This window comes from Thamnophis elegans, chromosome 5, assembly GCF_009769535.1.
Source record: "Thamnophis elegans isolate rThaEle1 chromosome 5, rThaEle1.pri, whole genome shotgun sequence".
Lineage (NCBI taxonomy): Eukaryota > Metazoa > Chordata > Lepidosauria > Squamata > Colubridae > Thamnophis > Thamnophis elegans.
In genome coordinates, this window is record NC_045545.1 from 47,388,239 (window position 1) to 47,403,893 (window position 15,655).

At 44.1% G+C, this 15,655-nt stretch overlaps 1 protein-coding gene across 2 annotated transcripts in view; it reads right to left on the reverse strand.

The window, feature by feature from the left end:
- Positions 1-257: 257 nt before the first annotated feature.
- Positions 258-15,655, reverse strand: part of TBC1D22B (TBC1 domain family member 22B) — a 62,343-nt gene continuing 46,945 nt past the window's right edge. For both annotated transcript variants that reach the window (XM_032218395.1, XM_032218394.1), the window contains 5 exons: positions 5,810-5,916; positions 4,475-4,550; positions 3,415-3,542; positions 2,831-2,926; positions 258-2,255 (listed from right to left, as the gene is read on the reverse strand). In XM_032218395.1, coding sequence (XP_032074286.1) covers positions 2,127-2,255; positions 2,831-2,926; positions 3,415-3,542; positions 4,475-4,550; positions 5,810-5,916 — 536 coding nt within the window. In that variant the 3' untranslated portion in view covers positions 258-2,126. The remainder of the gene's footprint in view (positions 2,256-2,830; positions 2,927-3,414; positions 3,543-4,474; positions 4,551-5,809; positions 5,917-15,655) is intronic.

Genomic DNA, 15,655 nt, shown 5'->3' on the forward strand with positions numbered 1-15,655 from the left:
TGGCTTCTGCCTGGTTGGGTGCTCTGAAGAGACTTTGTAGATTCATATGCAGTCTCTGTGTTGTGCATCTAATGTGCAATATTCTGTAGTTTATACAGAGGAATTTTCATCACAAGCAAGAGAAAACTAAGAGTGAAGATTTTCAAAGAAAATTTTCACCAAAAACAAGCCACTCAGAATGGTTAGAGAGAGTATGATTCTGGTAGCTTCATTAATAAACTCATGAAATCCTAAGAAGAAAAGACTGGTGACACAAATAGGATTATTTTTTAATCAGTCATCTTAAACTAATGACCACCAGGTTGTTGTCTGAATGGAAACAACAAATTCACACATACACACTTACGAAGGAAAATCCAGTCAATGCCTGAAAAAGCAATTTCCGGTTAGGAAAGCAACTTGAGAAACACTGCTTGGTGTCTGAATTATGGCAAGGATCTTGTGTTCTTGTGCCTCAAATATCCCCCCCCCCCCACGCCCTCATTGGAAAAAAACACAGGAGATTGCTTTTCCTTTTTCAACTCCAAGAAGAAAAACAAAACGAGGTGGATGCAGTTGGAAGTTTGATGAGACAAGTCAAAGTCAGCCGGCACAATCTGAAGAATTCAGCCTATGGAAACAAATGTGATCTCAGAGGTCAAAGCTTGGCACGAATGAGATTGTACTGTTGCCTGCATTAACCAATCAATTTATATTTATTTTCATTCACTGGAAACATACTGCAATAGTAGTGGAGAGAAGAAGTGGGTTTGGTATTAAAGCTTCTGTTTCCCCAAAAGAGGTTGGCGCCTTGAAAGAAGAGGTCTCTGCCTGGAGAAAGGGTGGGTATAGCTGAGCATAAACATCCAGAAAATACAGGACACCAACCTTGTCAAAAGCATGGCCGTAGCAATGTGCTTTGCCACGGCTGGAGGAAAACTGCTTTCCACAAGGGCAAGCTCAAGTTCTGTTTAGGAAGTGCAGGCATCCTGCAGGGAAAAAAATTCCATGACATTCATGGTTCAGCAGCAGGTTTTTAAATTCTTCAGACCCTCAACTTCCTTGGCACTGGAGGTCATTCTGCTTTGGAGTCAATTTTTTTCCCCTGATAAAAATGAAATGTGCATTCTGGGGAAGAATAAATGTGCTAGTGCAGATGTGTTGACAGCTTCAAAACCTGATGGACAGAGGAAGCAGGAGGCCCATTGTTATTTGTAACCGAGGCAGCATTTGCCCACCAGAAAGGCAGACTATAAATATAAAATCATATCTGCTACAAACAGAAGACTCATACTGTACAACCTTTACCCATATACACAAGAACACAATTTACATATAATGCCTTACAGGAGTGTCATTGTCACAGAAAGGGTTTTTTTTCCTAAAAAAGAAGGGGGGGAAAAAGCACAGCTCTCACCCCCTCCCCTACGTTTAGTGCACATACCAGGTTAGGCAGTCCAACAATCACAGGTGGCGTTCTGTTTTATTCACTTGTATTTTCTGAGTTGTGCATGAACTAAACAGCCTTTTCAATGTGTGTGGACCATCCTATACAGAGATGCTGCACAAGAGGAATGTGGCAGCATGCAGATGGAGTATATATGTCTTTTGTTAATGCCTGAAATGCCTCATTTCTTCAGACATGCAGAGTGAAGCTAAGGCCTGAGAGTGTCTTGTGTTCAACAGCACTGCCTTCTCTTGGGCAGGACTCTTGGTAAGGCATCTTCATTGGGGAGTTTAAACAACTGCCGAAGAAGAAACAGGGGAAACAAGAGAAAATAAAATAAAAACAGGCCAAACAGGAAGTGCATGAGTTTGTCTGTGCTTAGCAGGTTAACAAGAGGCTGCAAGACTTAAGACTATCTAGGCTGAAACTTGGAGGGCATTCAGAAGTTCTGTTTATTCATTTCACTTCCATCCAAGCTCAGGCCACCATCACAGCAGGACATTAATGGTTTCTGGAGTGGCACGTCCACACATGGAGTGGCAGGCAGGCACACACAAAAGTGAAGAAAGAAGTCTGATGGGAGCGTTTTTACAGCAAAGATTGGGCTCCTGGTCAGTGTGTCCGAGGGCTTAGGTGATCGAATGCCACAGTGATTGAAACTGTGCCAGCACAATGAGAAGCAAAGGCAAAACTCGACTACCTATCGACGATAGTGATTGGGAGCATCTGCAAACATGTACTTTAGTCTGTAGGCTTCAGCAAGGAGGAGTCCAATCTCTTCATTGCCCCAGTGTATGGTGGGTAGATTTTGTAGTAACATCAGAAGGCCCTGAAATGTGGAAAAGAGACAGCTCAGAGATGTGACCTTGACTTTAAATGTGCTAAAGTGCTTTTATGTTTTTGTAGCATTACAATTCTATTCCATTATTTTATTTATTCAAATTTATTATCGTGGCCCAACTTCAATGGACTCTGGGAAACATACCAAATGAAAGCATCCATAAAAACAAATAAAACACAAAACCATGCATGCAGCCTGGACCAAAATAATCTCAAAACCTACATTCAATTCAATATGAACTATAGGCATTCGGGATCTGATTCAGGCAGTATTGAACAATACCATCTCAGGATTGGGGTCAAAGCCTAAAATACAAAACCTTCACTTCCTGCTTTACTTACAATGTAGCAAAGTCAGACATTACAGCTGTGGAAATTATTTTACTAAAGCATTCAGAGAAAATATCTGCATCTCTGGGTAAAGTGATTTCATGCCTGTAATCACAGACCAGAAACACTTCTGTACATATTCATTCTCTTCTCTTCCCTGAAATAAATAACACTTTCAAGCAGGATAATTACACTGCATCCTTTTCTAAATGTGGTAGCCTGTGGATGATTTACCTGGAAGTCCTCTTCATCCAGAATCTCTTTCCGCCACTTAATCAAGAATGCAGCACAGACGTATAAATGGAAATGAGAGAATCCCTCAGGCTCAGACTGAAAAGAACACAACACTTGGAGTTACAACCACTGTTATCAGAATGCCTTATTTCTCACTGCTTTTCTACATTTTATCGTGGATGTACATGTAAGTTATGTGCAAGAAGGCCCTGAAAAGTTGGTTTTGCCATTCAGAAATATGGAGCCCACAAAATGGTTGCATTGTGTTTAAGAGTCTGAATGCACTTTCATATGGGGTTTTTTTTTTGTTTATAGTGCTTTAATTGTTTTAATCATTTTTAATGGTTTTGTTGTAATTGTTTTGACAGTTTTTTGCTCTTGCTAATTTAATCGTTTGAGCTGTCCAGAGTTACAAACGTGAGATGGTGGCTAAATAAAGCCAATGAATAAATAAATAAATAAGTGATCTGAGTAAATTACTATCTGCTTCCATGTACGTTTATCGCTAGGAAAAGGTATCTGAGTAAAGTCGAAAGGCACCATTTTTATCAAGATAGGCTTCGAACAAAGTACTGGGGTCGAACCTGATAAGTGTCCCAAAGGCGAATGGTGCAGCGAAGAGGAAGCTCCCTCATCAGGAGATTGTTCATCCAGCGAAAGGCAAACTGCAAGTACTCCACTTCATACTTCCCAAAGTGACTGTGTACCTGCTCTGAAAAAGGACATTTTATTTGCAAATGGCAAATATTTGATCAACTTGCTGTCTTTAACAGAAATCACAACTCCATGAAACAGTATCTTTGCTTGCTGTATCTATTCTATTTCTGAGTACAATTCAACATGCTGGTTTTGACCCATCATATCCCACAGGGCTGCCTACTCCTATCCATCTGGTCCCTTCATCTCAGATAGGATACTTTGCCTGCATTTGAGATTTGGGGAATGTGAAAAACTTCTGTTTTTCTGTCCGGTTTCTATTAAGAAACTAACAAAGAAAAAACGATATTTCCACCAACAATATTGGAAAGGCAAGCTATTGTAGGTAAATAGGGAAAAAACCCATATTGACCTGCACTGATGTTGTTACCTAGTTGGGTAATCAAATATCTACAAACAGCTAAACTCAGAAAGCACCAAGGACTCCACAGATCAACTCTGAGCTACATATACGTATTCTACTGTATTCTATTTGAATATGAGAAACTGCTGTTTTTTTGTCACTGGCACCCACACTAATAGCTTCCCATTAGAATTTTGGAAAGGTAAAATGCTTGAGTTCTTGAAGTCTTATATACAGGGCAATTATTTAAAAGCTATCATCAATGTGGTCATTTGGGGAGGGGGGCTGCCCATACAAAATGCTTTTGTTACATTTTATAAATTTTAGCCCTTTTTCTGCTAATTATTCTTCTTACGAGTCTTATGACTTCCTATTCACCCTTTCTTCCCAAGAGTATTCTATTTCTAACATGCCTAAGGACATCAACATCCCAGTCTGATTGTCATCTAAGACAATTGAGAAAAAGAGCCTATGACTTTGGTCTCATGTCAACTGTTTGTTTTCCACACCCTATGTTTTTCTCTCAAGTGAGAATCCATGAGTGTTACAATTCAGTTGCAGATGCCAAACTCAAATTCACTTACCATCAATACGACTGACAAGTTCCTCCAGTGCTTTGACTTTTTTTTGGATCCCTGGTTGTGCAAATGTGTAATTGTCCTGAAGCAAAGATATATTGTGTGTTTAAGAGGATGCAAGACCAGCAAACAGGTTTATACCTTTTTAGTTATTGAAAATGGTTTTCCAGGGCTTTCAAGCAGACCATTCCAAAAATGCCAGAAATAAAATATGAAGCTGTATATATCCAGCCATAAATTTATCCTACCATAAATTTCTGATATTTGGGACATATCTGATGGATATGCTCCTTATGGAATGTTCATATGCAATAGAAAATGGTGGTGAGAATTGGGTATTAACCATTTCTTGCCCTCTTTAACTGCCTGTAAAATAACAACCTGATGTTCTCATTTTGTTTATTCAACACAGCATGAACAAATAGGAGAAACTTCTGATTTCATCTGGTTATAAGACATTCTGGAAACCCTGGTTCTCCATGAATTACAGACATTATTTCCTATCTATATAATATCTTCAAAATTAAGGATATATTACAAAAAAAATCCCCTACAAAAATTTCAAACATTCTGTTTTTGAACATCTTAAAATAATATAAATTTAAACAGCTACTATAGTTAGCATGTTTCTGTCAAAAGCAGTAAAATTCCCTCAGTAGCCCATTTGCTTATCCACACACATAAAATGTATGTGGATAAATAACCTCTATTTGTACATCAAACATTTTCTGGTCTATATGATGGTGTCTCTGATCAAATTGAGCTACGTTATATTGATTTGAATATAGCTTTGCACATTATGGTCAAAACCTACACAATGTTAAACTAGGAACTCAATTAAGTTTCCTGAGAATTTTGTATTCATTTTACATTATGTTTCTAGCATTTAGAGCTGTGAAGACATGTCCGACTATACATTTGTAATAACTACAGGAATTTAAGCATAGAAAAGCATTATTAAGATTTTCAAGGACTAAAAAATGCTGCTTCAATATCCATGTGATTCTTTCTCTTTCTCTAGAACTAACAAATCCAGAATAAATTAAACAAATATAGAATGAATTATAAAACAAATGACTGAATAGTAATAGATTGTCATGGTTCAAATTGAACATTTGGGAGACATGGTATTTAGATAACTGAATAATTCTTTTTTAAAGGAAGGAGTGCACTTGCTTTTGTACATTGCCTTCAGTGTAGAGGCCAACGCAGGTAAAATTATGAAAGTGTAGACTCCACATTATCCATACTGGGTGATAATGAAGCAGCAGAAGTGGCTGGGAGTATCACAGATTGAATTATCCAAGGAGACCTGCGAGTCAGTACAGACAAATGTCCTACCTGGATCCCATCCAGCAGTTTGCTCATACACCAAAAGCTGTCAGCTTCGATGCTTTGCAGCACATCCTGAGACAGATTTGTTACATCAAAGTTCTCCACATCCTCTTCTAAAAAAAGAAAGTGTACCATTGTAGAATAATGTTAGGGATATACGCCCCTTGTTTGTCTCAACTATTTATTCTGTGTCTTTCTAAAAATAGAAGTGATATCCTATCAGGTCTTCCTTTTGTTGGCGGAGTTCTGTTTATTTTTGTTGGCAGAATTGTAACTTCTACAAAGTGAAAGTCCATACAAATTTGGAGGGGGAATGCATGGGCACTTAGATCACTCAATGGCTAATCACATGCTGGATTTTGTTGGTTTATAACTACATTTATGACCATTATGATGGCAGAAGAAGTTCAAATCTCAGAAGCTGGAGAAGACTATGACTACTCTGAATTGCTATTCTTCTGAATTTGACAACATGCATGACTTAAGTCCCATGACTACCAGCAGCCGAAAAGGTTCTGCAAAATATGTATATGTATATGCACATGCACATACAAAAGACATGCAAAATTGAAAAATCATAAGACTTTATCTGTTCTTAGCAAAGTTGCGTGTTTGCATATTTGTACATGTATGTATTTACGTATGCATGCAGCAGATAAAATTACCAATGTTTAAAATTACATTAAGGCAAATATGATATAGTTGGTAAGGTAACATTCCTGGAAAAAAATATGTGTCCTGAATATACAGTAAGTTATATGCAATAATGGCACTTTATTTATTTGCTAAAAGAAAATTTATTTGCTAAAACAACTGGTTTTCTTGTATGATATTCTAGATATATTTCTTTTGATAATGAAGTAGGGATAGAAATAAGATTCTCTGCAGGGTGACGTTTATTAAGAGAGATAGAGATTGTTGAAGGGAGAGGTGGAAAAGATTGTGGTTGAATGGAACTGAGGAGATTCTTAAAGAGAAGTTTAAAAAATAAAAGGTCATGTATGAGTCAGTGTATTAACATGATGGAAGCAGGGACATGGGGAGGAATAATGAATAGTGCTAGTATAAACTACTTCTGTGTCTTTTTCTTTTATCTTGTGTCTTTAATTTATTTGATTCAGACTTTCATACCTGTGTTCTGCTTATTCTGACAGGAAGTAGTATGAGTAAATGCAGTGTCTATGCATACAATATACAAATGAGTCAGTGGTGGGTATGAACGGTATGCCCCGGTATGGGTGTACCGGTGCCTGCCGGGAGCACTGGGTATTGTTCTGATATGATGCTCTGGAGGGCCCACTCACCCACCCTCCTTATTGATATTTGAGCTCTTTGGCGCTTCCGTGCACGGAGTGTACGGCACCCGCACGACGCTCAGCTGAGCAGCTGAAGTGTTGCAGGAGATAAGGACGCATGCGCATGTGTGCAAGCGTTCATGTGGTGGATGCCGAACCCATTGCACTGGGATCCGGAACCCACCATCGAAATGAGTCTACAGTAACTCTTTGTCCAAATATATTAACTTCAGATAATATTCAGCCCAGGCAATTGTCACTACCGATAAGGGGAAATGGCAAGATAGGATTAGCATGTTTAAGAAGCACGCCTTAATTTCTTTTATGGCAAACTGCTATTCACAAATCCATTCAAGTCGGAAAAATACCTACTATTCTTTGCTTCTCATAATTACAGATGCCTTGATCACATCTATCTGAGTGTTTTACTAAGAGACACTTTGGTTGACAGCACTGAAACAGAGCTATAATGCAATGGAAAAGTCATTCAAACCTCCCACAATAGTAAGAGCTCTCTATCCAGTACAAGACATTGACAGCTCTGAATTCTGAAGAATACTTGTTTTTAAAAGGCAGGCGCTAGTCTTTATGAAGTGACATCAGGATAGGACTAGCCAAAGTTGTTTTGGCCTCTAGTTCCTTACCTTGGAGATGGCTGTTCTTCAAATCCTATTAAGATTCTGCCATCCATCTCAAAAGTAAAAATTTGACAGCAGGACTGTCATAGGTTCTTTCATAAAGTCAGATTCAAAGATTCCTCACCACCTCAATATTCTTGATTGCTTTCCAACCTTACAATTGCTGCAATTTAATCTGGAAAGTTTTTTTTTCTTTTCTAAAATGAATTTCAGTGACTAATACAGAGTTGGACATGACACCAGCTTTGAGTAAACGCAATAGAAACTATAAATTCCAGGAACAAGAGGTACAGAATGCATGATATGAAGGATCAGTGATACAATCTTCCCAGCATTTTTTCACTTTGAAATAATTATGCAGGATCCTGAAATAGCAGGATTTTGGATCAGAGGGGTGAGCAATTATTTGTGTGCCCCCCCCCCCTTTTCTGAGCTGCTTCATATTCTAAACCAGTCTCACAACAAGCTATAGTTAGCCTTGTAAGGGGAAAAGGGCATTGGTACTTACCTGATATGCCTCTTCTCATAGTGGGGGAGGAGTATCCAGGATGGGGTTGACCTTGTCCTCTCGTTGATTGGACTGAGTTAGATAAGCTCTTTAGGACACGCCCTGGTCACCAGGTACTGCCCAGTTATCGGCAAAGAACTCTATCTGACTCGTTGTGACTCCAGACTTTTATTTTAGTTTCAAAACTTTTATTGATTCATACCTTCACCATAACAGTTTAACAACCAACATAACGCTTGCTACATAACCATGTCAGGGAGGGGCTGGATACTCCTCCCCCACTAGGAGAAGAGGCGTATCAGGTAAGTACCAACGCCCTTTCTCCATAGTGAGGGGAGGAATATCCAGGATGCGACGTACCAAAGCCTACACGTCCCTACGGAGGATTACACATGAAGAGAACATGGCCAAACTATGCCTGGTGGGGCGTGTCCTGCCTTGTGAACAGCCTGTAACACCCTGCAACCGAATGATGCTTCTGCCGAGGCAAAGGAGTCCAACTTGTAGTTCCTCACGAATGGTGAGGGGGACAACCACGTGGCTGCCCTACAGATCTCAGTCATTAAAGCCTGTGTGGCCCAGGCCGTAGAAGTGGCCGCGGTTCGTGTGGAGTGCGCTGTGATAGGGCTCGGTGTCTGCAGACCCTGAGATTGGTAGGCCGTAGCAATGTAGGTCCACAATCATCTGCCTATGGTGGTGGAAGGCACCTTGTTGCCCAGAGACCCTGGCTGAAAGGAGACAAACAGGGCTTCTGATTTCTTGTTCGGGCGGGTTCTTCTGAGGTAAATCCTCAGAGCCCTCCTTACGTCCAAGGTGTGCAACTTTCTCTCCAACGGGCGAGAAGGGTCTGGACAGAAGTTGGGCAATATCAGCTCCTATGAGTGATGGAAGCAGGAACATAACTTGGGTATGAAGGAGGGATCCAACCGTAGCACCACTCTGTCCCGGTGAAACACGCAGAGGTCCTCCCTGATGCACAGTGCTTGCAGTTCGGTATCCATCTGGTGGAGGTGATGGCCATCAGAAACACCACCTTAAGAGTTAAAAATGTAAGTTACACTGTTCATAATGGTTCAAACGGAGCGCCTGTCAGAGCGTCCAATACCTTGTGCAAGTCCCAGGAAGGGTACCTGTGTACCGTGGGCGGTTTGAGGTTAGATGACCCTTTGAGGAATCGCCTGACCATGGGATGTTGAGTCAGGGTCTGGGCTCTGCCGCACAGAAGAACCGATGAGATGGCCGAGACCTGTCTCCTAATTGTATTGGGAACTAACCCTCTGTCCAGGCCCGCCTGGAGAAAGTCCAGAACTTGTGGAACAGTGGCCCGTACCGGATCGTGCCCCCAGGAGTTGCACCATGTAGAGAAGGCACGCCAGGTAGCGTCATAAATGCGCTCCGTGGAGGGTCAGCGAGTGGCATGGATGGTCTGTATTACCCTGGAGGAGAAGTGGTCTTCCCTCAGGATGCTCCGCTCAAGCGCCAAGCAGTCAACTGGAACCACTGAGGGTTCGGGTGCTCCAGTGACCCCTGACTGAGGGAGATCCTCTCCTGGGGGATCCTCCAGGGCCTGTCCACCGAGAGCGATTGGAGATCGGCAAACCACGGCCTCCAGGGCCAGTGAAGAGCAATCAGCACCACCTCCGCCCCCTCCGGAAGGATTTTTTGTATGACCTTGGGAATCAGGGCCAAGGGTGGATAGGCATAGAGGAGTCCCTGGGGCCATGGGAATTGGAGAGCATCCACCCCCTCTGCCCCCTGTGTTTGGTACCTGGAGTAGAACCTCAGGAGTTGGGTGTTGAGGGTGGTGGTGAATAAATCAACTTCCAGGCATCCAAAGTGCCCTGCCACCTCCTCGAAGTTAGCTGGTTGCAGCCTCCACTCCAAGTTGTGCACTTCGGCCCGGCTGAGCCAGTCAGCTCTGATGCTGTCCACCCCCGCTATATGTTCCACCGTCAATGACAGAAGATTTCCTTTGGCCCATTGCCCCAGTCTTTTGGCCTCCCGCATGAGGGCCTTCGATTTGGTCCCCCCTGTCTGTTTATGTGAGTCTTGTTGGTGATGTTGTCCATGAGGACTAAGATGTGCCTGCCCCTGACAGAGCGATGGAATTTTAACAGGGCCAGGCGGACCGCCCTGAGCTTCAACCAGTTGATGTTGTGGGTCAATTCCGCCTGGCTCCATTGTCCTTGAGCCATCTGAGCCTGCAGATGGGCACCCCACCCGAGCAGGCTGGTGTCCGTAGTTACCGTCACCCGGTCTGGTGTTCTGAAGACTTCACCCTCGGTTATTGCCGGGGACGTCCACCAGGTCAGTGAGCGGGAGACTTTTTTTTTTAATATAAATTTTTATTTTATTACATAGACAACACATACACACAACAATTAAAAACAAAAAACTAAAAACTAAAAAAAACATCATCACATACAGCATGCCGTTTGGTTACAGGTGAGCGGGAGACTTCTGCTGGAAGGACTTTGGTCTGGGAACAGCTCATGCGCCTTCGTTGGAAAGGCAAAAGGAACCATTGGAGGTCTGCGGTGTGGAGGCAAGCTCCAGGGACAATGCCAATGGTGGAGACCATAGTGCCCAGGAGTTTGGTCAGAATGGCTAAGGACACCCTATGCCCCCTGACTACCTGAGCAGTTAGCTGTCTAAGAAAGAGCTGTCTTTCTGATGACAGAAAAACCTTGCCTGTCTCTGTATCTATCAAGGCTCCTAGGTGGACCAGACCAGTGGAGGGGTGAAGGTGGCTTTTGGCCAGGTTTATTGAGAACCCATGGTCTCTCAGGACTGTCATGGTGGTGTCTAGATCCTGTAGTGCACCCTTAAAGGAGGATGACTGCAACAACAGGTCATCTAAATAACATTGAATTCGAACTGGTAACTGCTTCAGGTACGCAGCCAGGACAGCCATTACCTTGATGAAAACTTGGGGGGCTGAAGACAAGCCAAAAGGAAAGGCCCAGTACTGGAAATGGTGCCCTAGGTAGCAGAATCTGAGATATTTGCGGTGTTCCTGAGTAATGGGTATGTGCAGGTAGGCCTCTGTGAGGCCTATAGAAATCAGGAAGTTTCCCTGCCTAACCCCCTCCAGGATGGAGTAGAGTGAATGCATTTTAAACCTCCTATAGCGAATGAAACGGTTCAGGCGTTTCAAGTCAAGAATTGCCCTCCAGCCACCTGAGGCCTTAGGGATTACAAAGAGGACAGAGTAATACCCCTGATCCTGCTGATCTAGAGGCACTGGTTGGATAGCCTGGATATCTAACAGGTGTTGGATGGCCTCCTACATTAGCAACCTCTGGGTCGGGTTATTTGACACCGGCCAGATCCGGAAGAAGCTCGGGAGGCTGGAAAGGAACTCAAGTGAAAGGCCATATCTAATGGTGTTCTGTACCCACTTATTGGAGGAGGATTGGTCCCAGCGGTCAGTAAAGTATGCCAAGCGCCCTCTAATGGGGGTGGTGGTGAGTTAGATCTAGCTCTAGTTTTTGCCCCCTGCCACTGCCTCCGCCACCTTGAAAGAACCGCTTCTGCTGCCTGCCTCTCTGCTGCCTATTTGGGTATCTCTGCCTGGCAGAGAATCCTCCCTGGTACTGCCTGGAACCAAAGTACCCCGCATCTGACCCCCTGAAGGAATCCTGACCCTGGAAGGAGGACCCAAAGTCTTGTCTCCGGGAATAGGAACGTCTGGGGTATGGAGCCGCCCTGAAATTGCCCTTCTTTGGAGCGGTGGGAAGCACCTTCCGCTTGTCCTTGTTCTCGACCAGGTAGAGGTCCAGAGCTGCTCCAAAGAGAGAGTCCCCCGTGAAGGGGGCCGATGCCAGACGCCACTTGTGGCGTACGTCTGCCTGCCACTGTCGCAGCCACAGCAGCCTATGAGATGCTATGGATGAGGCGATTGCCCTGGAGGCAAATCTGGTTGCGGTCAAGGTGGTGTCCGATGAAAATTGGATGGCTGCTACCAGTTTGTTGATGTCCTGGTGTGCTCTGACATCAGTTATGGGAATTTGTTGGTGCAGCTCCTGTAGCCACAGCAGAGAAGACTGATTGAAGGAGGCAGTGGTGGCTGCCTTCACCACCCAGGCTGCCTTCACCACCCGCTTGATGACTCCTTTGCAGGGTGAGGTCCGCCTTCTGGTCCTCCAGCTTCAGAGCATCCTCTGGTTCCCCGGGCATGTTGGTAGGGGTATGCAGTGCCATGACCGGTGCATCGATGATGGATTGCGACAGCACCTGAGCCATGTCCTGATCCACGTTGAAGGCCTTGTCCGTGGATGTGGGCATGGGTCCCACTGTGGGAGATATCCATTGGCGCTTGACCAGGTCAAGGAAGGCCTTGGGGGTTGGCACCATGTCAGCCTCAATGACCTGCTCATTGAAGGTGGTTTTTGCTGAGAAGCCCTGGTGTTGAGGCGGTACTTCTGCTGCTCTGTTTCCGAGCTTGGCGGCTGCCTTGGCCTTGAAGAGAAGTGCAAGGAAGGCTGGAATAACCCAGAAAAGGCCGACTTAGGAGGGGGCATGCCTTCGTCTTCAGATAGCTTATCCTCTCTAATCTCGCCCTCTTCACATTCCAGGTCACTGTCCTTTGGGATGAGGCTGGGGAGCTGGGAGGGTCCTCCCCATGGGTTTCCAGGCCCTCTGGGACCCTAAGAGGGGATGCCACCTGTGGCTTCATCTGTGGCTGTTGGAATGCCGCTGCCATGCACTGCTGGAAGACACGCATCATCAGGTCCTGAAAGTTGGGTACCCCTCTGGGGGGTACCTGGCTGGTGCCCATGCCCACCTGTGCAGAGGGAAACCTCAGAGGTGGTAGTCCTGTGGGAAGGGCAGTCCCTAATGATGTAGTGTGTGGGGGGGATTGCTACCCCTGAGCAGAGCCCCAAAGGCCTGAAGTGTCAATAGGAATCCTTGCCTGCAAGGCAGGGTCCTCCTCTGTGGCTCCGCTGGTTGAAGAAATCCCAGGGTCTTGTGCCTTCGCTTCTCAAACTTAGGGTTTGGAAAGCTTGGGGCCACGCTCTGCCTCTAACTCTGCCCTGGGGAAAGGTGCTTCTTCTTGGCTCTAGCCTTTGCCCCCCCCTTCTGGGCAGCCTCTGGGGTGGCCACTGACCTGGATGGGTGATCCTCTGCCCCTCCATTGGGGGCTGCTGGCTGTCGATGCAGCTACCTGGGTCCTGCCGGCTTCCTCGGAGCTGCTGGGCACCGCCATCTTGAGTCACGTGTTTCCTCCCAGCTTCAAAATGGTGCCGCGCGCCAAAAACAAAGGGCGCTGCCTTTAAAATGCTTTTCCAAGTGGTCTGTACGCCGACGAGCTGCCGCACGCCCATGCTGCTGGTTTTTCTCGCCTCCTGCCTCCTTCCAATGCCGCTGTAACCGGGCTCTCGCTTGTGGCCTCTCCGATGAGTCGGACCATGTGGGAGGAGCGCGGGCACTCCACGGCACTTGGAGAAGCCGTGGTTTGCCACTTGACCGCTGCAGGGAGAAGCAGAGCGCTCCCGCACCAGTAGAGCCTCCATGGCAAGGCTTGCCTTAATAAGGCTTGTGCCTTTGTTTTTCTGGCTTGCCTGGTCAAAGTCCTCACTGAGTGACCCTGGTCTCACTCAGTGGCCTGGGCAGCGTGCAGCCCCTGAGGGCTTGTGGCAGTCTTTTTTACCCCACCAGGGAGTTATCCAGTCTGGAGGAGGCTGATCTTTGCGGCAGGGAGGCAATTTCTATTTTTCTTTTCAGCTTTATATTTTTTCCATAATATTCCAGGAGATCCAGGATGGCAAACCGTCCAGTTGAGGGACTGAGTCGATAACTGGGCAGTACCTGGTGACCAGGGTGTGTCCTAAAGAGCTTATCTGACTCAGTCCAATCAACGAGAGGACAAGGTCAACCCCAACCTGGATACTCCTCCCCTCACTATGGAGAAAAAAGCTGTGTGATAAACATCTATATTCCCGTATTGGCTCAGTATTACCCTTTCTGGTATGCAGGACATCTTTATAGTGTTTGAAAACTCAGGGTGGCGTACAACATTAAAAAAACACATATTACAAAAGTTTAAAAAAAAATTAGATAGAGTATCCAAAAACAAACCCAATTAAGATTAACACTAACATTTAAAAGTGAAATATAAATGTGGAGTTCTTAAGGTAAGCTGAGTAGCTAGTACTTTTGGATTTGTTATCCAGGCAGCTGACATATTGGACAAAATAAATCAATTGAAGGGTCAGGATTCACTTTTACCCTAGTCTCATAAATGTGAAACAGAACTCTGCTTGTTCCCGGGGACTTCGACTATGAGCCAAAGATGTTCACTCCAAAACTAATCTTAGTGATCCACACAGATATAAAATTAAAATTATATTTAAATAATGAAGAAACATCTTCAGGCACGTGCTTGGTATTGTAAGATGCATATCTTGAAGTAAGTAGCCTTTCACTCAATAATTCATTTTCTTATGTTCTGAAGTTCCAAGCTTGCTATGTCATAACTTAGCTACATAAATGCATGTAATATCTTTCACAATAGCGATAACACTTAGGCTTATATATTTGCTCATAGCACTCTTGGGGGGGGGGGGGGATAAAATGTCAGTATATCACTCCCAACAATCTGGGTTCTCATATTTCCGACCTCGGGAGGATGGAAGGCTGATTCAACCATGAGCCCATCAGGATCAAACTCCAGACTGTGGGCAGAGTTAGCCTGCAATACTGCATTTTAACCACTGTGCCACCACGGCTCTAGAATTTCTAGAGCTAATATGTAGCTAATGCTATATATGTATCATCCCAAGTGAAGTTTGACTGACTGAATTACTTGATTTTGTTAAAGTGAATTTACCATCAAAATACTTTTTAAATAAATTCCAATTTAATTGGAATGGTGAATGAAACTGGACTTCATTTGATATGCCCTTCATTCTATTTAATTGAACCTAACACTCAATTTGCTGAAAAATAACAACCTCTATCTTTACTGTTTCTCAAGACTAACCATCAAGTTTAGAAGAAAATATATTACTGAACAGCAAGGAGGCACCAACACCGTGGCAGCCCAGTAGTGAACAGCATATAAGTAGCATTAGTGTAATGGAAATGGCTGTAGGGGACACAGCGAGAGAAACAGAGATAAGAGATGCTTCTGGCAGTTCCCTGAATCTATGAAGCATATATTGTCACCAATGCTTATTGCTAATTTATGAAGACTTCACAGACTCACAAAAGCTTAACAGCTTTTAAACAGATTTTTTATCCATCAGAGGTCTGAAAATGACATCTAGCTCTAAGTAATTTGCATCTGCAGCAATTATAAACTGTTCCCCCCCCCCCCACTTTTTTCACCAAACTTGAAAGGAGAACACCATTCAATGAGACCAGCCTAAGGCATCAGCAGAATAAAATGAAACAACCTCCTTAAGAG